Source organism: Rattus rattus, chromosome 18 (genome assembly GCF_011064425.1).
Source record: "Rattus rattus isolate New Zealand chromosome 18, Rrattus_CSIRO_v1, whole genome shotgun sequence".
Lineage (NCBI taxonomy): Eukaryota > Metazoa > Chordata > Mammalia > Rodentia > Muridae > Rattus > Rattus rattus.
This window is the reverse complement of record NC_046171.1, coordinates 12,266,428-12,291,437: the sequence shown is the minus strand read 5'-3', so window position 1 is coordinate 12,291,437 and position 25,010 is coordinate 12,266,428. Positions and strand designations below refer to the sequence as shown.

The window sequence follows — 25,010 nt, the reverse complement described above, 5'->3', positions numbered from 1 at the left end:
AGCGGTTAAGAGCACTGACTGCTCTTCCAGAGGTCCTGAGTTCAATTCCCAGAAACTGCATGGTGGCTCACAACCATCTGTAATGGGATCTGATGCCCTCTTCTGGTGTGTCTGAAGACATCGACAGTGTGCTCGTATACATAAAATAAATAAATCTAAAATCTCTTTTAAAAAAAAAAAGGAATGAGCTGGCTACTGATAGATGAACATAAAAACACAACAAAGAAAATTATACCAAAAAAATCTATATATTGTATCATTCTGCGTATGTTAAATTTATAGAAAGGGCAAAGGTTGAAGTCAGACTATCGAGTGTTAGGTCAATGAAACTTATGATTGAACTGAAGGAGGCTTTGAGGATAAATGCAATAGTTTTCTGAAATTGTTGCATTGTTTGTATAAAGTTTATAACTTATCAGAAATTACCAAAGCTGGGCATGGTGGTGCACTCCCATAACCCCATCCCTCTGGAGGCAGAAGGACCATGAACTCTCAGACAGTCTGGGTTGCATTGGGACATCCTGTCTCCAAAAATAAATAAATAAATAAATAAATAAATAAATAAATAAATAAATAAAAGCAAAATACAGCCATCAAGCCACATAGTTGCTGTAGATGAATTGCTGGAATGCACATGATTCCTCTGAGGCTGCAACAGGCTAATTCATCCCAAACTCTTCTCTCTTTACAGCCCTATGTATACTGGCATTTACTGGTTACATTAGCTTCCTTTTTAATTTTTTGGCATTTATTTATTTGTGTGTGTATGCATGGGTGCCCCCATGACAAAGGCAGTTATAAAGAAAGCCTTTAGAGTCCCTGACGGCAGAGTAAAGGCACCGCGACAGTGGCTGGAACAGCAGCTGAGAGTTCACGTCTCACAGTAAGAAACAGGGAGCACACTGGGAATTGTACAAGTCTTTAGAAACCCCGGAGCCCACCCCCAGTGACACGCCTCCTCCAACAAGGCCACGCCTCCTAATCCTTTTCAAACAGTTCACCAACTGGGGGCCAAGTATTTAAACACATAAGCCTGCAGGGGGCATTCTCGGTTCAACTACCATATGTGGGGAGGGCAGAGGACAACGTGGAGGATTCACCATGTAGATCCCAGGGACTAAACTCACATTTTCAGTATTGGTGACAAGCTCCTATTAAGCCGTCTCATCAGTCCCTCTATTAGTTTCTTTTCTTATTGCTGTGACAAATGCGGCAAAATACAATTAAAAAAAAAAAAAGCCTAGAAAATACAAAGTACTACAACATGCAACAACTACTTAAGGAAAGTTTCATTGTGGCATACAGGACATACAGTCCATCACCGTAGGGAAGTGTGATACATTGTAGCCACACTCAGGAAGCAGAGGGAGATGCTCAGCTCACTTTGGCCTTTTATTTAGCTCATAGGCATTTAAGGTGGTTCTTCTCACCTCTATCCTTTGATCATTTCTTCACAGTCATGCCGAGAGATTTTGTCCCCCCACCTTGGCAATTCTCATTTCCATCCTATGATGATCAAGATTAGCTATTGGAATTCCATACCTTGTCAACTTGACACCCAAGCATCACTTTGAAGCCAGAACTTTCAACCCCTTGTCCCCATAGACTCATGACTATCTCAGATGTAAAATGCATGAACTCCGTACATCAAAAACTCCCCAGAGTGTTTTTCAAGGTCAACACTGCTTAAGTTTCAAGTCTTGTCTTATCTGAACTACTGTAAAACAAAAACAAGTTACATGTTTCCAACATGCAATGACAGACTAAACATTACCAAAGCATAAGGCAAGATTGGAGGGGGCAGGGGCAGGAAAACATAGCAAGGGTTGAAGGAATAAGGCAAGAGTGAAATTCAGCAGGGCAAACACTAAGTCCTTCAGCATCTGGGACTTACAATGGAAGTGTCTGAACTCCAAAAGGATCGGGTAACCTCTCCCCTGCCCCATTCTGCCACACGTAGCCCCTCTCTTGGGCCAGAACTGCCCTATACCTGCAGCCTTCCTCAGTGGCTCTCCATGATCCTGGCATCTTCAGCATGCTGGGTCTCCATGGCAACTTGGGCTGTACCCTCTTGGCTTTACCCTTTGGACTCTTGGGGCCTCCTTAAAGACACTACAATGTATAACATTATATAAGTTATAATGTATAACAATGTATAAGTTAATGTATAACTACTCTGTTATACATTGTGTGCAAGATCCCATGACCTGCGAACCCTCCGTCTTACATCTTTCATGTCTGTAAAACAAGCACCCTTTAGACAACACTGCCAAGTTCTGCTGTCACCTTGGGATGGAGGAGCCTGGCCCCCTGCACCACAATCGCTTGCCTCAGCTTCTGTGCGCTGACCCTGGGGAAACTGGGCAGTTGCTTCCCAGGAGCAGGAAACCTTTTGGCAGCATTCCTAGTGTCTTAGGGATTGCTTCGAAGAGGCACCGTGACCAAGGCAACTCTTATAAAGGACAATATTCAATTAGACCTGGCTTACAGGTTCAGAGGTCAGTCCATTGTCATCATAGTAGGAAGCATGGCTGCTCCCAGGCAGACTTGATGCTAGAGAAGCCAAGAGTTCTACATCTTGATCCAAAGGCAGCCAGGAAGAGAATCTCTTCCACCCTGGGTGGAGCTTAACGCCCAGCCCCCAAAGTGACACACTACATCGATCAAGGCCATACCCACTCCAACAAGGCCACACCTCTTAATAGTGCCACTTCCCTTGGGCCAAACATATTCAAACCTCCACTCTTAGTTTAGACTGTTTCCTTTCAAATGAATCTGCATTTTCACGTTGGAGACTTTGGTGCACAGGGCCCTTCTTCACCTCAGGGCACCTTTCTTTTTGTCCAAGTTCAGAGCACAAAGTTTGTTTTTAACGTTACAGCCCCATTTTCACCTTGAGTTGAGACTCAAGCCCTTTTCCTTAGCAAACTGCACATCTTTTTTTTTTTTTTTTTTTTTTCCCCTTTTTTTACAGAGCTGGAGACTGAACCCAGCGCCTTGCGCTTGCTAGGCAAGCGCTCTACCACTGAGCTAAATCCCCAACCCCTCTGCACATCTTTTGTGTCTGAATAAGAGCAGTGGGCAGTGGCCATGCCAAAGCCTGGATGTCATCTCTCCTAGAAATTCCTTCCATGGAACAAATTAGTCTGGGTGTTTGTTTGTTTGTTTATTTTAATTCAACCTCACTCATAGCCTGGATATTTGCCAGATCATAACCTGAATGGCCTCTCCCCCAGCTCCTCTCTGAAACCTAATGAGGTAGGCCTCCATGTCCACTTTTTAAGATTTATTTACTTATTTACTTATTTATTTATGTTATTTCTATGAGTACACTGTTGCTGTCTTCAGGCACACCAGAAGAAGGCATTGTATCTCATTACAGATGGTTGTGAGCCACCATGTGGTTGCTGGGACTTGAACTCAGGACCTCTGGAAAAGCAGTCAGTGCTCTTAACCGCTGAGCCATCTCTCCAGCCCTCAAAGGCATTTCTAACCAAAGTTCCAGACTCCACATTCCTCCAACAAACCAGTTCCAAATCCTAGCACCACAATCAAATCCATCACAGGAACACACACACACACACACACACACACACACACACACACACGCACACACGCACACCACCACCGCTACTACCTCACCCTACCCCACCCCTGACCCTCACTCATGCTAGGACTTTCTTGTATTAGTTACTCTTCTCTTTGCTGGGGCAAACATCCCAACAAAGGCAGCTTATAGAGAGAAGGGTTTACCTTGGCTCACAGTCCGTCAGGATGTGTAAGGCTGGAGCTTGAGATAGCTGGTTACATTGTATCCAGTCAGGAAGAAGAGAGAGATTAAAGGCTTGCTCTAGCTTGCTTTCTCTTTTTAGTCAAGTGTGTCAAAAAGTTAACACTCTTATTTAAGAAAGGTCTTTGCATCTCAGTTAACGTAGATAATCTCTGGAAGTGGTTTGTTTGCAAAGGATTATAGCAGGTGAGTTGCTAAGATTGACCAGATAGATGTTCCGGTAGCATCTTCCTCCTTACCAGGCCTTCCCCAGGGCTCATCCAGTAACAGGCAGATGATGCCCCAGCTGCCTTCCCCACTCTGACTTCCCTCTCCTGACTTCCCATGGTACTTCATTGTGTGATGTCCTACCCTTTAAACTTAACATTCCCAAGCCACACCTAGTCACCCGCAGCCTCTGTTCCACTCCGTGACTCTGTGCTGTCAGCTAGACGCCATCCTCCACCAGTGTCTCAATCTGTATTTGTCTGGATTCCTGACGCGGCCGTTGATAGCTGTCCAGTTCCACCATACTGTCCCTGTGAGTCAAATGTCATTATCCACCATGGCACTTCATCTTGGTCTATGTGCCTCCAGATCTTTGACACGGCCTGCCTTACTCCTCATCCCGGCCGTCTCTAAACTGCAGAACTCCTGTCCTTTGCCAGTGGGCCAGATCACACTCACAGCCTGACAGGCTGTGCCTCCTTTTCTCCCGGTGCCCTGCACTGGTGTGGAACTTCCTGTGAACTAACATGCTACTCAGTCTCTGCTCAGATCATGGGAGCTTCCCCTGAGTCTCCAGTTTCCGGGATAGGGGACGTCTGCTGTGGCCTCTCAGCGCAGTACCTCTCACCCCACCCTGGCTGCCAGTGCCTCCATCCCCTTCCTCCCTGCACACCCAGCATAGGTTCCCTGTCACTGCCAGTTGCTGAACGATGCCAAAGTGGATGGTTTTAGAAGCCCTGTTTCCCAACGCCTCTGGCAGGGTCAAGGGTATTCACGAGGGGTTGGGTTATTTTAAGAAGGACAGACCCTTTTCCCCCCATTTTGTAAATAGCACCTGCCCTTAAGAAGAGGCTGGAAATGTAGAAGTCGGTCACGTAGAAGTCAGTCACGCTCTCCCTGTCCCTTTCTCACAGATCTGTACTGCACCCTGGAGGTGGATTCCTTTGGCTATTTTGTGAACAAAGCGAAGACTCGAGTCTACAGGGACACCACTGAGCCGAACTGGAATGAGGTGAGCAGCCGGCTTCCGCCAGGCTGTTTTCCACAGAGCCTAATCTCCAGGGGCTCCCTAAGGGCTTCCCCGAAAGAAAGCTACACTGTTGCCAGCATCCTGGAATTTCCTAGAGGTTGTGTGTGTATGTGTGTGTATATGTGTGTGTGGGGGCGGGGTACGTATTACTGCCAAGAGATCTTATCTCTCTGTCCCTGAGAGTCTTACCCACCCACCCCAGCACGGAGACGGAACCTGTGTTTTTCCAGAACTGTTTAAAGAGAATACTTTAAAAGGACTCTTAAATCCTGCTATAGCCTATTGTACTGTTGTTAGGGTTCCGTTTTCATTTTTCCACAGAAGCTCATGGAATGAGCTCATGTAGCTATTCTGGTTTCTAAAGTCCTTAGTCCCTGCTTGTCAGGGCTGTAGGCCTGGTTCCCTGGACCTCCCTGATGGTTTCCAAGGGTGATAGGTTTGTGTAGTCCGCAGTCTGTACTCCCCAAACCTTGGATCTTGTGAGTGAAACGATTGTGCAGAGGCAGCGTGCATGAAGCCCTCAGACGTGTAAGCTGCCACTTCTGGTCTCCGTGCTTGCTGTAGCCCTGAAGAACCTTGCCTTAGTTGGCACAAATGGAGCAGCCAAGCTACAGGGCTGCCTCCCAGCCCTTGCCCACTGAGGAACGAGCCATGAAACACCAGGCAGCTTGGTCTAATCTACCTTGATCATGTCTCTAGCGGGGTGACTGTGGGACCAGATCCCAGGCCTTGCTACATAGTATCCCCTCATGGTCTGCCATTATACATGATGTCTAAATTGACCAGGATGCAAGTGTCCCAGTGTTACCTCTCTGGACATCTCAGCACAAAGGGCCAAACATAAACTATGATGGTGGCCAGATGAAGCCATAGGAGGCTTACTTAGTGATACATTGTAGTCCCGGTTCAACACTAGACTGGGCTACATAGTAAATAAAGTCAGCTCCATCTTAAAAAACAAAACAAAACAAAACAAAAACCTAAAACCACATGAGACCCATTGTAGGAAGCTTTTCAGAAAGCAAGGGGGAGGGGAATTGTGAGCCTCACAGAGGCAACAAAGAGGGATTATAGGTAGTTTGCAAAAGGTCCAGGAAGGAGTCATCATTCAGAAGCCTGAGGGGAGACCTGAGGAGTCTAGGTTACCTGGTGTGTACATGCAGGTCATCCAGGGAATCCACACACTCCTGACACATCTTCCCAGAAATAGCTGCTCTGCCCAGCTAGAGCCACGCATTCAAAACCACACATGGGAAATGCAGAGTTCATCGGAGACTCAGAGGGTTGATAGAGGAGCAGGTTAACCCCACATTAAGCAGCAGGCAAAGTTCCGGGGATCATTCCAGAGCCGCCTGTAGGGCCCATTTACCGGTTACAGGGTCTTTTTTAAAAAAATAGAATCTACTGAAACCGGAGCTTATGCTTCTAAACATTGAACTGTACCCCTAACCTCCTCAGTTTCATTCTTCAGTCTTAAGTTCCCAGCCGAATTGAGGGCAACCGCAGGAACTCACATGTGTTACCTACTGTTAAAAACCTCGTATGATGTAATTTGCCTGCATCCATAAAGCCTGCATCACCCAGAGGCTGCCGTTGACGTTAGACGTATACTCTATGGGTTTTCACAAAGAAATGGTGACTTGTGTCTTCTGCTACGGTACAACCATCCAAACTTATCAAATATCCATCTCTGATAGTCACCCAGTGCTGTTGGCATCAAGACTTTCCTTTGGAGTTAGACGCTGGTGTACCAAGTTAGAAGTAGGTTTGAGAGGGTTTAAAAGCTTCCAGAAACACCCGGTCAGAGACCCGCAGTGTAGTGACAGGGATGCTAATGAAGGTCCCAGGACCCAGTGAGGGGTGGGTAGCATTTGTTGTCAAGCCATGGTTCAGACTGCCACATATTTGGTTGTTCACCGGTAACTTTCTTTCTTTCGGGGAACCACAGGAGTTTGAGATAGAGCTCGAAGGCTCCCAGACCCTGCGGATACTATGCTATGAAAAGTGTTACAACAAAATGAAGATGGCGAAGGAGGATGGCGAGAGCGCTGACAAGCTCATGGGGAAAGGACAGGTCCAGGTGAGCCTGCCACACCCTGCCACACCCTGCCACACCCCATGCAGATGCTCCATGGCCTGTCTGATGTAAGGCTGCTGAAACAGCCTAACTCTTGGGATGGAGTGGAGAGCCAGCCCTGTCGCGGGTCCTTCCTTTCTCTTTCTATCGATTATATCCTGTCTTGTTCCAAATCCCAAAGATTTTTTTTTTTTCTGGTCAAACTTGTTCTTGCAGCTGAACCCAGAGTTTCTCTCTGTGTGCTCTAGCAGCCCACAGACACATGGTTAGGTGCTGCCCTGGGCTTAAATTGGTTATAAAACCTTCTCCCTTAAAAAGCAGGAGTCCCAGAGCCTACTCATTTTCTGTCTGGGGTACAGGCCCATTTTCCAGCTCGTTTTCTGAACAGTGTGCACGTGGGGTCCCTCAGAATTAGCATAAGAGGCCTCAGGAAGGCCGAGAGAATGAGTCCCTACAGGCCCGGTGCAGGGTTCCCAGTCCTAAGGAAGGGCCATTTGTCCCTCGGTCCCTTTGAAACTTTATATAGCCTCAGAAGTGCCACCAAGTCTCCCTATATCCTGGCAGACAGGAGCTGACATCACCAGCTATGAGCCTAACAGTGCTGCCGGAGGAGCAGCTAGGGGAACGTCTGGATTGCTGTGACCTGTGCTGCACACAGCTGTGGTCTCTCTGCTGTGTCTCTCGAGGCCAGGACGGACTACACAGAGCACTCCTGTTGCCAAAGTAAAAAGTTCTAGTGCCTGCTACTTCTTTTTTTTTTACAGTCAAGTCATTTATTTATCTATCTGTTTATTTAATGTGCAAGCAGAGCATACTACAGTATGCACGCAGAAGCAGTAAGACATCTTTTGCCCTTGAAGCAGAGTCTTTTGTTTCTGCTGCTGGGCTGTGAGCGTCCAGGCAGTTCTCCTCTTCTCTCACCATCCGTACGGTACATCTTACTACGTGCAGCCCAGACTCTTCTATCTGACCTCCTGCCGTGGAAGTGGGTGTCAGGTCTTAAGTACTGCCTAGACTTTCTCTCTTCGTGTGAGGACACTCAGAGGAGAAAGGACATCCCGGACACCTGTGAGAGCGCAGTACACACCCACAAGCACCAGCTTCCTTCCCTAGGGGCAGGAAGTAAAATTCACCCTGTGGCAAGGGTGAGGAAGGGAAAGTTCTGGCTTTGAGAGGACCCACATTCCCTTCATGAAGATCAGGAAGTCTCTGTCCCCTACCTGGCCAGGGTCCTGAGAGATGGAGGCTGCTACCTGGTTTTAATTGTGCAGATGTGTTCAGGAACTCAGATGCTTGGGGCCCCAGGGGATTACCGTAAACCAAGAGCAGGCTGGAAAACAAAAAACGTTTCTCTAAACATCCTGTCTACACCCTGTCATGCTGCCGCCACAGCCTTTGTACTGAGCCAACTACAGAACAACCATAGTGTCCTTGGACACCAAGGAAGTTCTCAGATTGTGTTCTTTCGGTTTTTCCAGACAGGGTCTTTCTGTGTAGCCCTGCCTGTCCTGGAGCTCGCTCTGCAGATGAGGCTGGTCTTGAACTCACAGAGATCTGCCTGACTCTGCTGGCTAGATTGATTTATTCTTTATCTTCTGTGCATCCATGAATGCTTTACCTGCAGTTGTGTCTGTGCACTACATATGTGCCTTGTGCCTGAGGAGGCCAGAAAAAGGAACCACATCCCCCAGAACTTGAGTGGCTGTGAGCTGTCATGTTGGTGATACAAACTGTACCTGAGTCCTCTGCAAAAGCAGTAGGTGATCTTAACCATTGAGCTACCTCTCTAGCCCCAGTATTAGCCTTTGAAGGTTGCTGTTGTTGTTGTTGTTCTGTTTGTTTGTTTGCTTGGTTGGGCTTTGGTGATTTGAGACAGGATATCTCCTTGTAGCCCTGGCTGACCTAGAACTCACTCTGTAAACCAATCTGGTCTCAAACTCAGAGATCCACTGCTTTTGCCTCCGAGTGCTGGAATTAAAGGCATGTGCCACCATGCCCGGCTTACTATTGGCCTTTTAAAAGAACATAGTGTTTGCACATCGACCAAGTGACAGTTACAGATCGAATGACTGACATGGTGCTGGCCTTTTGTTGTGTGCCGTGTGGGCCTGTTTTTCCGTAGTATAACAAAATGTTTGAGGTCGATCCCTAAGAGAAAAGGGGTTTCCTTTAAGCTCAGCGTTAGAGCCGAGAAGACCATCATCTTGGTATTGTTAATTGTACAGAAAGGGGAGGTCGCGTCTCGAAATAGGAACCCAGGGAATCGTTTCGAGGATTGGGCTTGATCTTGAAACAACTTGTCCTCACTACCTCTCTAGAATTCAGAAGTCCCATGACAGCTCCTTTAGTGGCTTTATGATGTCACACAGGTGCCCACTATCTCTGGACTGTCACACTGAGGGATGTGTTCAACCAGATTGTTTCACATGCTCACAGTAGATCTTTTACAGGCGAAGGGAGGGGTGATCCAAGGACCTTGCATTGCTAAGCAAGCATTCTACCACCGTCCTTTCTTATTTTAGTCAGAAACAGTCTTACGGATTTACCTGAGCTCACAGACAGGCCAACTGCCTCAGCCTCCTTAGTAGCTGGGATCACCCATGTGCTGCAGCAAGTCTTGGAGAACGTCATTTGACATTTTAGGAGACGCTTTCCCAAGTGTTTCAGGTCATCGGGTGAGCAGTGCTGTCTGTGACCTGTTAGCGCCAGCACCCGTTGCTCTAAGCCCTCCCCTTGGCATCTGCCCACAGCCCAGGCATTCTTCATACAAGTCCCAGGCCCTGGTGCTCTCTTGAAGCCTCAATTACCCAGCTTACTGGGGATATAGGGAGAACATCTTCTGTTTTGTATGGATGGCTCACCTGTCAATTAAAAAGCCTGTGACCTGTGGCAGGAAGTAGAAGGTGGGACACCAGGAAGAGAGAGAATTCTGGGAGGAAAGGAGATTCTCCGGAAAGATGTGACAAGCTAGATGCATGGTGCCTAAGCACAGGTAACCAGCTGTGTGACACAATATAGGCTAGAATAAATGGGATATTTTAAGTTATATCTAGTGAGAGAAGAGCCTAGCTATACAGCCAAGGTATTTGTAAATATATTTTTGAGTCTCAGTCTTATTTCTGCGAGCACGGGGCTGGAGGAAGAACCAGGGCAAACTTCTACACAAGGGTGATTCCAAGAATGTCAACAGACTGGGTGTTGCCTGGCCCCTTTGTGGGTTTATCAGGTTAGCAAAGAGAAATTCAGGTCCCACTAGTAGTGACTTAAATGACTTGAATTTTTACCTTGACTCTTGGGAATGGTTGGATTTGAACCAGGGTCTCTGAGTCCTACACTAGAAAGCTCTGGGTCTCAGTAGGAAGTGAACAAAGCTAGCTTATCACACTGAGCTTCTTTGAAACCCCCTTGCTGTGATGCCTCCACATGAACAAAATATTTCCTGATGCATTTGCTTTTCTGTCGGGGCGTCTGAGCGCCCCGCACCAGCCTAGCAAAGAGAGGAGCAATGTCCAGTGCCAGAAAACATTGAAGGCAGCAGAGGCAGAAAGACATACTCAGGATATTCCCAAGAGGGAAGGGACACCGTTGTATAGAATAGGCCTCAGCTCCAGATACAGCGCCAGCAAGTGGGAATTTACAGCCAAGGGACAGGGTAAGGGTCAGTGGGTCGAGATTACTAAGAGGAAACACCATGAGTGAGGAGGATTCCGGCCCGACCAGCCCAATGGGATTTTTTTTTTTTTTTCTGAAGGAAGCTCAGGTGAGCAGGCATTACCTGGAGAAAGGCAGGAGACAAAGAACCCACCTAAATATCAAAGATGGGGGACGAGACCCACAATCCAGCACTTTTTGGAGGTAGAGACAGGAAATTCAAGGCTCCAAGGTTAGGCACAACCACTTGGTGAATTATTTGGGCTCAATGAGGTACTGTCAAGACGACGACGGCGATGATGATGATGATGATGATGATGATGATGATGATGATGATGATGATGATGATGATGATGGTGGTGGTGGTGGTGGTCGGATGATGATGATGATGGAGAAGATGATGAAGAAGAAGGTGATGATGATGAAGATGATGATGAATGGTGGTGGTGGTCATGATGATGATGATGATGATGGTGATGATGGAGAAGATGATGATGAAGAAGATGATGATGAATGGTGGTGGTGGTCGTGATGATGATGATGATGATGAAGATGATGAAGAAGAAGATGATGGAGAAGATGAAGAAGAAGATGATGATGGAGAAGATGATGAAGAGGATGATGATGATTGATGATGATGATTGATTGATTGATTGATTGATTGATGTTGGCGGTGGTGGGAAAATGAGGAGAGATGGCTTAGTTGATATGGAGGCTTGAAGCCTCCAAAAGCCACACTTTAAAAAAAGAAAGTGTGGGGGGCAGGAATGGGGTAGCCCAGTGTGATGAACCACTTGTAATCCCAGCTCTGGGGAAACCGAAGCAGGCAGATCCTCAGAGCTCTCTGGCCAGCCAGTCCGTCTTACCTGACAGATTCCAGTCTTGAACTTAACTCAGTAAGTTCCGGGTCAGTGACTGACCTGAACTCACTTGATAAAAACAAGGTGGCCAGCACCTGAGAAATGACTCCCGAGGTTGGCCTTGTCCTCCACAAACATGTACACATGCACACGCACAAGATAAAGCACCCCCCCTCCCCAAAAATATACACACACACAGGGTATATGTTCCTAGAAAAACTGATTTAACAGGATTCTCACTCAGGCTGGGATTTTGCACAGGGGTGAAGCCATGTTGAACAAAGCTCAGAGTCTGAATAGTCTGGTAAAGAGGGCAGTCTCCGTGCACTCCCCAGCCCTCCTGTGCCCTGTGTGACCCAAGTGAGTCATAACCCCTCATCCTTCCAGCCTGGTGTCATTCTGGGAGACACAATATGTCTGCAGCTCGGTGACGTGTCACCCAGACCCGGTCGGCATTCGGTGCTGTTATTACTGTTACTATTTTTTGTCACCGTCATTGTCAGTGAAGAGGCTTTGGAGCCTGCCGGATCCTGCTCAGGTCCCGCAGTCACCGCCACGGTCTGAGAAATGAGAGAAATGAATGGCCTCAGGAACGTCACATCGGAAGGAACCCAAGCACTTGAAAAGAGTCTAAATGACTCACGCCCCGCCTACACTGGATGTCTCCTAGCAACAAGGGCTTGTCCGTGTGACCCCGGGAGGAAGGAAGCAGGGGGAGGAGCAGTAGTGTGGATCGTGGCCGACACTGGGTCTGGCTCCATTCTCCCGCTCTCCCGTTCTCCTGGCTTCTCCTCACCTGTGGATACTGCATTCTGGGTTAGGTATAGCGGGAAAGCGTCTGTGACTAGCCAGGGCCAGCCTCCCTGAGCCAGGCTTTCCCAGTGACGTCGATGCCTCCCACGCACGCCATGTGGGTCGGGTGCCTAGCTGCCTATCTCTTGCTGCTAGGAGTTAGTGGGAAATGGCAGCCCGGGCTCAGACAGTGAGTAGAGAGTCGTCCTGTGAGATGAAGCCGAGATGGAGAAGACACAGTCCCGAACGGGAAGAAGTCCAGGCTCAGGCAGGACAGCGGAGCCCAAGAGAAGGACCAGGATGGAAACCGAGGCTCTGATGGTACTGTTCGCGCACATCCGAGGCCTGGGAGTGTTGGGCTCCGCTGAGGTTAAGATCCTGACTCGGTGCGCTTCCTTGCCCCATAAATGGTACTAATGAACACGTAGCCCAAGAACCACAGCCTGAGCCTTTGCATCCCAGTTTACTTCTCAGGTCCCCGCTTCTCTTCCTGAAAGATGGGGTGCCGTTCTTTCTGAACCCAGGTGAACACACACACCAGATCCACAACGCCAGAAAGAGGAAGGGATGTGGCGGCTCTGCTCCGGACGTGGTCACCAGGATGGTGATAACTGTTCAGAGTGTCACCAGCAAGAAGAACATGAGTCCTTCCGGGCGATTCGTACACAGGACCTTGGTCCTTTTCAAGATAGGCCCAAGCTTCTGTGGGTTATGCAAGCCCTCATACGTCAGGGCCTGTTGTGTCATCCTTGTGAGGAAGGACCTATATGCCAGGCTCCAAGAATGCCAGAACATGAAGACATTTACTCCCCAGCCTTTGTGACTCATAGAGAGAGACTCAAGAAAGATCCTACGGGTGTGCCAAAAGCCAGGGTCGGCCTGCTTGCAAGGTCACACTGGCATCCGCATATGTCACTGATGGAGGGGCCAGGAATGGGCATAGGGAGACCGTCACAGAGATGGACACTAGGTGTGTCCTCAGGGAAAGACTGCCCAAGGTGAAGGCATCAAGTTTTATACCCCAAGACCAGCAGTTACCCAGGATCCAGGGGATGCTTGAGCTAGGAGGATGCCATTCAGCGAGCAGCCTGACGGCCTGTGGTCAGGACAGGTACAGGATCCTGAGGGCAGCATCCTCAGCTAGGGCCACCATGCAAAGGAGGCCATCAGACTTGGTAAAGCCCAGGTCTCTTGGAGTCTTGAACCCGCTAGAGATTTCTCCGTGCCCGCTGCCCATTCCTCATCTCCATAAACTTCCTAGGCCGCCAAATTCTCAGAGCCCTGTTCCTTCCCGGGGATTAACATACTGAGTCATAGAATCTTGTCCTGTCCCCTTTTTTCCTGTTGTACCATCTCTCCTAACCTATGCGTCCTGCTCAGGCTATGTCTGAGGTTCCCACGCAGCCATCGGGGTAGTAATAGCTTTGGTCTTTAGAGATGTGTCCGTTCTCCACATTTCGTATCAACAGACTCATGCTAGAGGTGGTCTTCTGTGACTTGTTCTTTGGGGGTTGAGGGTGGGGGAATGTTTTGTTTTGGTTTTGAGTCAGGGTTTCTCTATAGCCCTGGCTGGCCAGGAACTCATTCTGTAGACCTGGCTGGCCGTTAACTCTCAGGGATCCTCCTGCATCTGCCTCCCAAGTGCTGGGATTAAAGGTGTGCACCAGGGGTTGGGAATTTAGCTCAGTGGTAGAGCGCTTGCCTAGGAAGCACAAGGCCCTGGGTTCGATCCCCAGCTCCAAAATAAAGAACCAAAAAAAAAGGTGTGCACCATCACTGCCCAGATGACTTGTTTTTTAAGGGTTATTATTATTATTATTATTATTATTATTATTATTATTATTATTATTATTTATATCATTTCGTATTGTCATTAGTAGTTAAATAAAATTACCCTGTCACAGCCCACATTTTAATGTTTCTCTGGTCACTTGGTTTGCTTCCACTTTTACTGTGGTCGGTGCTACTGTGACCCCTTGCTTGGTCTAAGTCATCATGGATCACTGTTTTCCCAAGTGTAGGTAGAGGGTCCAGCGCCTGCCCTGGTTGAACTTGGGGCTTTGTCCAGCTTGTCCTGGTATAGACTAGACAGTTTTCCAGGCATCCACCAGACCCCACTGACCACAATTGTCCTTGAGTCCCTGCCCTGGTCCAGCCCCAGGGAGACTCTGTCCGATACAGATTGCCCTTCCGAGACCACCGTGTGAACACACATGCTGGCTGCCGGGTGTCTGTGTGAGCAGTGACACCATACAACCACAAGGGCATCGCAGGCTTCAGCTTTCCCCTGCACTATTGTTCCACAGCCCTTCCCCTCAGCCATCATTTTTTCCAAAGCCCAGCCTCCTCCTGCCTGTTTATTTCTCTGGAACTTCAGCTGCACGGGAGAGTGTGCCGGAATTTAATGTTTGCAGGGAGGCCGGCCCCCCTTGTCCTGTTACTCTTTGCAACGTTTCTGCTCTGCCAAGCGCGTTCTCTTCATTGAGGCAGAGCCACCAGTTCGAGGCTGCTGTGAGGGTTGAATGCTCAGACACCAACGTGATGTACAAACAGGAGGACTGACACCAGCAGCCCTAGGGGTGGGTTAGAGGCTAGGTCTCGGCGCTTGGGCGTGACCCTTGTCCAGATCTGGACAGACTCCAGCAGTTTGCCCGCAGGGAACAAGGTCGATACTCAGAATGCTCTCTGCCCCGAATCCTTTGGAGGCTGTACGTGCGATGTAGAAGCATCAGCAGGCCTTTCAGACATTTTCAAGACACTGCCGGCTCGAACTGACCAGTTGCACACGTTACTCAGAGTCTCTAAATTTGGACCACCGGAAACCACCCACTTGAAAAGGAGACTCAGCGTAAGAGGAGACTGTGACTTATCTGGATTCCCGTAACCAATCGACTCTGCAGCAGGAGCCGGGTTTTCCCATATACTGACAAAAAAACAAAGTGGAATGTATGGGTGATGGGAAACTCTGACCTTGGCTGGCCCAGCTGTAGGGTGGAGCTTCCCTGGAAGCCTGCTCAAAAGGAGACCGAGGCCGGGAGCTCACCACTGCCATTCAGCTTCAGCTCCACAAGCCTCTTGCTGCCAGACCCCCATCGCCAATGCAGGGCCTCATTCGGTTTTTCTACCCCAGCCGGGGAAGCCGGAGCCGGATAACCTCTGCTGAAAAACAGCTGTGTGCCCGAGGCACTGCCCTGTGGACTCATATCCGATGTCTGGTGTGCAGGGGCAAGGTGGGCCAGTCAGGACCTGGGATCCCCAGGAGGGCCGGGAGGAGTGGGAGGGACCCAGTCACCCAGATGCTCTCCTCGACCGACCGCTCGACCTCCCCTGGTCTTTGGACTGCTTACCCATGACCTTTGTTGATCCTGGGTTTCTAGGGGAGAGGGGTCTCCATAATTACTGTCCTAAGATGGGAAGGGAAGGATTTGTCTCACTAAGCTTATTTCTCATGAAGGAAGGGGCACTGTTCTTGGGCAGCCAAGACACGGGTAGGCCCCACAAAGACTTCGAAGCCAGGGCAGCGAGCTGCCCCACACAATAGACTCCCTTCCTGAAAGGAGCTTAGTTCTTTGTAGAAAGAATCTGGGGAGAGTAATGGTTTCTCGCTTGTCTCTAATTTGGGGGCACTAAAGATAAAAAAAACCTGGGTTTCGCACCTGCCAGGGAGAGCTCTACCACTGAGCGACCCTCAGTCCCAGATGGTGAGTTTTCAAAAGACTCCCAGTTGCTTATTTATCTGGCCTAGCTAGTGGCCTCTCTAAGGCTTCCCGTGACAGCTAATGGGCGCTCATCAGAACGGGAGGCAGAGTTTCCACAGGTCAGGGGCTCGTGGGGGTTCTGAAGGCTGCTTATTTAGGTGACATTAAACAGTAGGTTCCATAGACCACCTGCTGGACAGCGTTTGCCGAGATCAAAGTTAGAAGGTCACGGGGAGGCTTCATCTGATTTGGGGTGTCGCTCTATATGCTTCTGGGCATGGTACAAGGAGAAAGCATGATTGGCAACTCTCGACACCCTGCCCTCTCCCGGTCAACCACTGAAGTCGGCCATCATAACCAGGTGTTTGACCTCCATTCAGACTTAGCAGCGCCTCTGGCAAAGGGCAGTAGGACTTGGGCTCCACGTGGGGTGCGGATCGGGGACAGGGCTCCTGACTGTGAGACGTGGCACCCTAATAGGTCAGTTCCCCTCCCTGGCCGCAGTAAGACTCGGCTATCAGTGCAGAATATAGCACAGCAGCAGCGTCAGCCATCGCCAGGCGCAGCCTCCAAGCCGCCCCGAGGACCTTTCATAACCGTGCGTGTTTGGTTTCAGCTGGACCCCCAAGCCCTCCAGGACAGAGACTGGCAGCGGACTGTCATCGACATGAATGGAGTAAGTGCCCACAGGGCTCTGTGTGTGTCCGTCTGTCACCGAAAGTTAAAGCAGACCCAGTTCCATCCAGAGCAATCCTAAGACTGCCCGCCAAGCCTGAGGTGGTTGCTGGAGAGGACAGAGGGCCCCAGAGGGGCAAGGAAACCCCACCAGAGCAGGAGTGTGGTGTGCATGGCAGAGAGGGGAACCTCCAGAGTGGGGACGGTGCACAGGAAGGAGCCCTCTCTAGCCGGTGTCCAGTTGCCACCCAGACCCTGCACTGTCCTAAAAGAAAGACCAGCGGAGCTAGGGATCCTGGGGCGGAACGCATCTTGCAGACCACCTGAGAGCCAGTCTCTGGCTGTCTCAGAAAAATGTATCCAAAAGGATTGGAACTCGAGCATTTTTAGAGATTTTTGTTTTCCTTTTTCTGGTTATAGGATATTTGAATGTCCATAAAGCAGTCTTGGACAGGGGGACGCACATATAAATATGAAACTTTTATGCGCAGCTCTGGGGACATAATTTGGTGCATCTTAACTTAGCAGGGCGTCCGTGGGGTGTGGAGGCCTCCGCATGTAGCATGCTGGAGCTCGAGACGTTTACAGTTTCGGAACACTTTAGATTTCCAGATTAGGATGTTTGATTTATTCCCTTCCTTTTTTTTTTTTTTTTTTTTTTTTTTTTTTTATTCCCTTCCTTGTAGTGGGGTCTTTTGGGGGGTGTGGGTAGCGCTGTTTGGCTGTTTTGTTTTCTTTTGCTTTGTTCTTGTGCTTTGAATTGATCGAACCCAGTATCTTGTACCCATAGTAAGTGTGTGCACTACACACCCCAGCCCGTCCTACTTTTTCGTTCAGTTATTACTTTAAAAAAGAAAGGGGGATATCGACAATATGGGAGGAGACTCTGAAGAAGCATGCCCCTGACCATCCCTGGCTCTTACTGACCCACAAGGACTTGCTCCACCTCCCTCTGGGTCCTGTTTGCCCTGGGGGCGAAAAGGGTTGTTGGGATAAGACCTTCAGAGGCCCTGAGATCTCAGCCCACGAGGTTCCAGAGCGCATGAGACCCATGCCTCTCTCTTCTTCTGCAGATTGAAGTGAAACTCTCGGTCAAGTTCACAAGCAGGGAGTTCAGCCTGAAGAGAATGCCCTCCCGCAAACAGACGGGGGTCTTCGGTGTCAAAATCGCTGTGGTCACAAAGTGAGTAGTGGGACCTTCACAGAAGACGCTTAGCAGGCACGTCTGAGGGAAAGACTGGGCCTGTTGTCTCGGTGCATGGCCCTACTAGCTGGATGGGGTCAGAGTGGAGTGGCCCCAAGGAAGACTGAGAGACAGTGAATCTTGGCTTAGCCACCTCCATCTGTTTATTTGCAAAACCAGCTCAGGAATGTCCTCGCCTCACGGTCAGGAACTGCCCAAGTGCAGGACTTGCTTCCCTCCCTCGCTTGGGGTGCATTGTGGTCCCACGCTCCTGTAGCATTCTTTGAACTTCTGCCCCTTTGTCATGGTCCCGTTGCCAGGAGATGCCTGTTTGTTGGTTTGAGGGTAGTTCTTGGGGCGACAGGCCACTTCCTCCCCTATTTCACTCACTTCCCCAGGATGGAATACTGTCCGGCCTCACTCGCCGCCCAGGCGCTGACACAGTCTGGTCCTAGCTCTTTCCAGAAAACAAGGATGTGCGCTTTGGGAAGGAAGCCACCCGCTTGCCTCTCCCCCATAACTAGACGTTGGGACTTGGAGAGGTGGTGGTTCTGAGTCCCACTACAAGTAAAACTAAGCTCACACCTCTGTATAGCACCGGTTTCTGTCTTCAAAGCATTCTGGGTCCAGAGTCGTACCCGTGGGTCCAGAGGTTGTCGCTAGAGAAAGCATTTGAAGTGCAAGGTACTTGGGTAACCCTGAAGAGTTGAACATTGCAGCCTGTTTTGGTTAGGGTCATTGTTGCTGTGATGAAACACAACGGCCAAAGAAACTTGGGGAGGAGAGGGTTTATTCGGCTTACACTTCCATATCACCATTCATCACTGAAAGAAGTCAGGGCAGGAACTCATGCAGGGCTGGAACCTGGAGGCAGGAGCTGATGCAGAGGCCATGGAGGGATGTTACTTACTGGCTTGTTCCCCTGGCTTGTTCAGCTTGCTCTCTTATAGAACCCAGGACCACCAGCCCAGGGATGGCACTACCCACAATGGGCTGGACCCTCTCCCTTCAATCACTAATTAAGAAAATGCCCCACAGGTTTACCTATGGAGATGTTTTCTCAAATGAGGGTCGCTCCTTTCAGATAACTCTAGCTCGTCTCAGGTTGACATAAAACTATCCAGCACGTGGCAGATGCGAGTGTCTGCCCTGCGGGAGACTTAGCTCTCAGAGGGCCACAGGGGATTTACTGCACAGCAGTCAAGAATCTGGACTAACACCCTGTCTGACTTTCTGTCTTAGAGGTGAGAGTTTTTCTCAGGACTCAGGAAGCTATTGGTTCATTCACGGCCTGGGATCTACACTTCCTGGGTCAGTGTCACCTAAAAAAAGCCTCCTCGGTTAGTTAGGGATCTAGCTAACATCTGTAAGGTATGCCCTGAGTGCCCTCCAGCACCATGGAAGGAGAAAACAGCCTCCTAACCTCCCCCCACACGGCCATACGTAACTTGCAATGTAATCGGATGCTTTCGGATCTTAGAAAGTTCTTGATAAAATACACACGTGAGAGAACTCATAGCAGGAAGGAAAGCTTGACCGAATCTTCAAACCCTACATAACCTTCCTTCCCCCCTGCAGGAGAGAGAGGTCCAAGGTACCTTACATTGTACGCCAGTGTGTGGAGGAGATTGAGCGCCGGGGCATGGAGGAAGTAGGCATCTACCGAGTGTCTGGAGTGGCCACGGACATTCAGGCCCTGAAGGCAGCCTTTGATGTCAGTGAGTATCGCCCAGGCCGTGGGGAACAGAGGGTGGTGTCCACGCTGAAACTCCGAAGGGCCTAGCAGATCACGCTACTGGGTTCCAGGTCCTCTGTAGCTACCTAGCGATTCCCTGTGTCAGGTAGTTGATTGGTTGATGATTAATAATCACCAATAATCTATAATTATTATATCTATAATTATTATTATATATAATATTATATTATAATCACCCATAATCTCAGTATTTGGGAGAGGTAACGTGGTCTGGCCATGTTGGTGTTACCCTCTGCAGTTACAGCTACTCAGAAGATTGAGACAGGATCGCTTGGGTTTAGGAGTTCAGGCCCTGTCTAAAACTTTCACATCTCAAAAGAGAAGGCCGGGTGGACAGATGGCCTTAGGAAAGAGCACATACTACTCTTGCTCAGGACCCAGGATAAGTTCCCAGCACCCACAGTCATAGCTTACACGCACTCGTAACTCTAATTACAGAGGATCCAGGGTCGTCTTCTGGCCTCTGTGGGATCCTGCATGTAGCTGGTGCACAGAAAACTCATGCAGACACACACAGATACATAACAATAACGAGGAACTCTTTTAAAAGGAAGCGAACCCTTCAAAGGCCTAGCCACAGCCATCAAGCTGGACCGAGGCCTTCCTTGGGATGTTGTCCGATGGCTTGGAGTGGACAGGAGATGCTAATCCCAGTATAATTTGACTCTGGCCTACTTGAGGACTGTGTGGGCCGATGGCATGGATATACCCCTGGTGCCATCTTGTTTCTACCTGTCTCAAAGCCCCTCCTACTCTGTAAGGGAGACAGAGCTGTCCCGAATGCAAAGCAAGGACCTTGAGACGCTCAGAGGACCAGTCTTAGTTAAGGTTTCTATTACTGGGATAAAACACCAGGAGCAAAAGCAATTCGGGGAGGAAAGGGTTTATTTCAGGTTGCAACACTCAGCTCACAGTCTTATCATGGAAGGAAGTCAGGGCCAGAGCTGAAGGCAGGGACCTGGAGACAGAGATTGAAGCAAAAGCCACAGAGGAATGCTGCTTACTAGCTTTTTCCTCATGGCTTGCTCAGTCTGCCACCTTCTACAACCCAGGACCACCTTTCCAAGGACGGTGGGCAGGGCCCCCAGTGGTTTAGACCCTTGCCTGTCAGGCATGCACCAAGAAAAGCCAGCAGGCCAATCCAAGTTTTTTTGGTTTTGTTTTGTTTTGTTTAGTTAAGAGTTCCTCTTCTCAGATATATGTAGGTTTGTTTCAACTTGACAAAAATCATCCAGCACTGGGTCCTTCCCCAGCATCCCCTAGAACAAGCAGACAGAAGCAGGACTCAGAAGGAAGTTGCACTTACAAAGTCTTTACACCACCATCTTGCCCTGGGACATCAAGGACCCAGCAGTCCTTGAGGAGACGCAATGTCCTTTCTCAGCCTCTCTGGGCAGCCAGAGCAGGCCTTCTGTCTTAGATAGGGTTTGTATCGCTGTGAAGGGACGCCATGATCCCAGCAACTCTCAAAAAGGAAAGCATTTAACTGGGGCTGGCTTACAGTTCTGAGGTATAGTCCATTTATTGTCAGGGTAGGAAGCCCGAGCAGCATAGACGTGGGGCTAGAGAGGAGCTGAGAGTTCTCCCTCTGGATAGGCAGCAGCAGGAAAAGAGAGTGAGCCACAGGGACTGGCTTGAGCTACTGAAACGTCAAAACCCAGCCCCTGCAGAACACTTCCTCCAACAAGGTCACACCTCCAATACCGCCACTCTCCTATGAGTCCACTGGGGCCATTGTCATTGAAACCACTACACCTGCTCTCTGGTGCAGAGAACCAGAGGCTACCTAAGTCCTAAGGAAACACCCAGTGTGATCACTTAAGCGACCCAAATAGCGCCAATGACTTCCTGTAGAAGACACTGCCACCCAAGAACAATTCCTACCGGGTTCCATGAAGTAACTCTACCTCCCGCCCTGCCTGCCTCTGCAGCTGACACCCCTTCAGGGAGCAGAGCAGAGGTGTGGGCAGAGGTGTGGAATACGCTTGCTTCCCAGCACCTCTGCCCAGACTCAGTCACTCAGATGCAAAGGCAAACCACATAAAGAGGCCGGGCACACACATCTGTCAGCGTGGTGGCCACCATATCAGCCCAGGCAGGTTGCTGAGGCCCAGACCTGGGGTCCACCTGTAGGCTCCATTTCTGCGTTCTTTCCAGATAACAAGGACGTGTCCGTGATGATGAGCGAGATGGACGTGAACGCCATTGCTGGCACGTTGAAGCTCTACTTCCGAGAGCTGCCCGAGCCCCTCTTCACGGATGAGTTCTACCCTAACTTCGCAGAAGGCATTGGTGAGCATCCATGGCCCCCGGCGCTGTTAGGAGAGGGAATCAGACTGTTCCCCTGGATCCTGCTCCCGCATTCGAACCCACCCTGAGGTGCTTAGCTGTGCAGGGCAGGGAACAAAAAGACAGGCCATCTGTGGATTCTCTGCCAGCTGCCTGCTGCCTGCTGCCTTCTCCTCTCAGTACAGCCAGAGGGTAACTGGTCTGTGTGGCCAGGGGCGTGTCCAGCTGGGGGATCCCGGTAGCCACATACTCCTTTCCATAGGCAGTACTGAGTGGAGAGGGCTTGCCAGCCCAGGAGGAACCCCTAACGCTCTGACCCCAGGCTCTGGCCCAGTCAAGCAGAGATCCAAACCCAGCCTTGACCTTTATTCAACCTGGACGATGGTGCCCAAGTAACATAAGAAGCACACTCTCACCTCACCCTTAGGGTGACCCAACCTGTGGGGCCAGTTCACCACAAGACCTGGCCTCTCAGGCCTGAAAGGGCCCCTTGGGTGCGTGTGTATAGAAGGGGAGCTCCCAGGGGCTGGGGGAGGGGCCTTCCTATGTTCTTATAGCAGCAGACAGTGCCCCCTCACCCAGTACCACCTCCAGCCCTACCCGTAAGCACCGGTTCTCAGGAGAGCTGTTGTACCTGAGGTGCTGTTGGTCCTTCAAGATGAGAGAAGGCTCTTCAGGCATCTCCCTTGCTATACAAACCACCACCACAGGGTCTCTCTCAGTGGGAGTTAGCCTAACTGCGCGACCCGGACGATGCTGGGGGGCCTGAATGCCGCGGCATCTTCCAGCATCAACTGCAAGCGTTCGATCTGGCATCCTCTGGATTGCGCTTTGGGCCCTGGAACCTAAATGCCCTCCTTCTGTAGCTCTTTCAGACCCCGTCGCAAAGGAAAGCTGCATGCTCAACCTGCTGCTGTCTCTCCCAGAAGCCAACCTCCTGACCTTCCTCTTCCTTCTGGACCACTTGAAAAGGTAGCGCCTTTTCTCCCATGCAGCCCCCCACACCCCAGGAAACCAGGCGCCAAGAGCCTTCCCTCCTACTCGAGTCTACACTTGTTCCCATGCTAGGGACTAGGGCCAACGCCATCCCTCTCCTCTGCACCGTGACACTAAGTCACAGCCAGCCCTGCACTTGAAGTTGTCCTCCACTCCCAGAGGGTGCCCCCCCCCAGTTGTCCCAGCCACCCACTGGCCTTGATCCAGGCTCCTCAGACTCTGGGGGGTGGAATCTTGACATCAGCCCCGAGTGTGATGTTGGAACGACACGCTCTGCTCTGGCTTTACACAGGGTAGCTGAAAAGGAGACAGTGAACAAGATGTCCCTTCACAACCTCGCCACGGTCTTCGGCCCCACGCTGCTTCGGCCCTCGGAGAAGGAGAGCAAGCTTCCCGCTAACCCCAGCCAGCCCATCACCATGACTGACAGCTGGTCCCTAGAGGTCATGTCCCAGGTATAGGAAAAAGGGCTGTAGTCCACGCTACCCTGCCTTGACACTTCGGGGCTAGATGCCCTCAGCCTACTCTGGCATGAGCCATTCCCACCTCAACTACGGAGGCCTGCCTGCTAGCACTGAGAGGGCCAGGAAGGGCCCTGGCTACTTTTATCCCCTCTGTGCCTGACTAGATTTGCAGAGCCCTAGGCCCCGCCTACCTGCTGGTCTTTCAAGCCCAACTCTTGCCACCAACAGGGTCTCTCAGTACTTGAGCTGTGTGATCCAAGACAAGCTTCCCACCCGCAACCTTCTTACGTGTTCGTCTCTCCCTTTTCTGCCGGAACAGGTCCAAGTGTTGCTGTATTTCCTGCAGCTGGAGGCCATCCCTGCCCCTGACAGCAAGAGACAGAGCATCCTGTTTTCTACTGAAGTCTAAAAGCCTGGAGTCAGTCATCTCATTAAAGAGGCCTACAGAATGACCCGGAAACCTGTGACAAGAGAACCCACCCACGGAGTTGGGAATGAGACCCTTCTTGTGGTGTAACCTAGCCATTCCGAAGCTCTGGGCCATCTGCCAAGAGACAAGTACCCAAAGCAAAAGCCAAGGGGGCCTACATGCACCCAGGTGTGGTCCGCAAGCCCCAGGCTGGCCCCAGACTGTACCTTTCCCTCGCTGCCACCAGGGGGCACCCCAAGCCAGCCCATCTGCAAGCCCGCGGACAAGGGAAGAGAGGTGGAGAAGAGTGGTTTTTATGAATCTTAATTTATCAGAGTTTTAAAAAAGAAAAAAAAATCTCTACTGGATCATTTGTTCCAATGCATCCTCTCTGGGGAATAGGGACACCATCAGATCCCTAACTGTTGTGTCTTGAATAAACACTGCTGCTGCTTCCTAATGCGGGGGCGGGGAGTGGGGGTGGGGACCACAGCCATGTCCCTCTGTGTAGGTGGGGACGTCTTCACTGTCCCTGAGTCGGAAAATTCCGCTGTAGGCGTGACAGGGTCTGAGACGCCGAGGTGGTGACGTCTTCGGCCCTTGCTGTTCGCTTTGTCTTCCCAGAAGGATGTCTGTCTGTGCAGAAGTAGGTCAGGTTCGCCGTCGCTCTCAGGAGTGTGCTCCTTCGCAGCCCAGAAGTGTCTGGGGACCAGACGCACCCTACAGTTCCTTCTGTGGGGGAGAGTGGCCGTGTCTACTGATCCTTACTGCCTGCCTGGTATCGGCACTCCCTTCTGTCTTAAAAAGGCTGTGATTTCTCTGGCCTGCCTCTGACTGCTGTCTCCGTCCCTCCCTGCCCCACGTAAGAAAGAGATCAGTCCCTTTCCTTGCTCCCGACGGAGCAGACTCTCTCGGTCCCCTTTCTTAGCCCCGTCGCTGTCCCGAAGCAGCAGCCTCCTCTAGTGGCTTGTTTTAATACTTTGATCAGAAATAGCTTTTGATACTTGAATATTTTTAAGTTTTATACATAGTTTCTAATTTTTTTTTTCCTAACGGATTCAGACACCTACTAAGATCCTAGAATGTACACCGTGGACGGGCCGGGTCCAGGCGATATTTCTGTCTTCCTTCCA

At 50.2% G+C, this 25,010-nt stretch overlaps 1 protein-coding gene across 1 annotated transcript in view; it reads left to right on the top strand.

Annotated features, from left to right (window-relative positions):
* Window positions 1-24,245, top strand: part of Bcr (BCR activator of RhoGEF and GTPase) — a 127,777-nt gene extending 103,532 nt beyond the window's left edge. The window contains 9 exon segments of the mRNA XM_032888340.1: window positions 4,912-5,009; window positions 6,976-7,107; window positions 16,722-16,781; window positions 17,854-17,963; window positions 19,542-19,681; window positions 21,877-22,011; window positions 22,875-22,980; window positions 23,297-23,459; window positions 23,788-24,245. Coding sequence (XP_032744231.1) covers window positions 4,912-5,009; window positions 6,976-7,107; window positions 16,722-16,781; window positions 17,854-17,963; window positions 19,542-19,681; window positions 21,877-22,011; window positions 22,875-22,980; window positions 23,297-23,459; window positions 23,788-23,877 — 1,034 coding nt within the window. The 3' untranslated portion in view covers window positions 23,878-24,245.
* The last annotated feature ends 765 nt before the right edge of the window (window positions 24,246-25,010 follow it).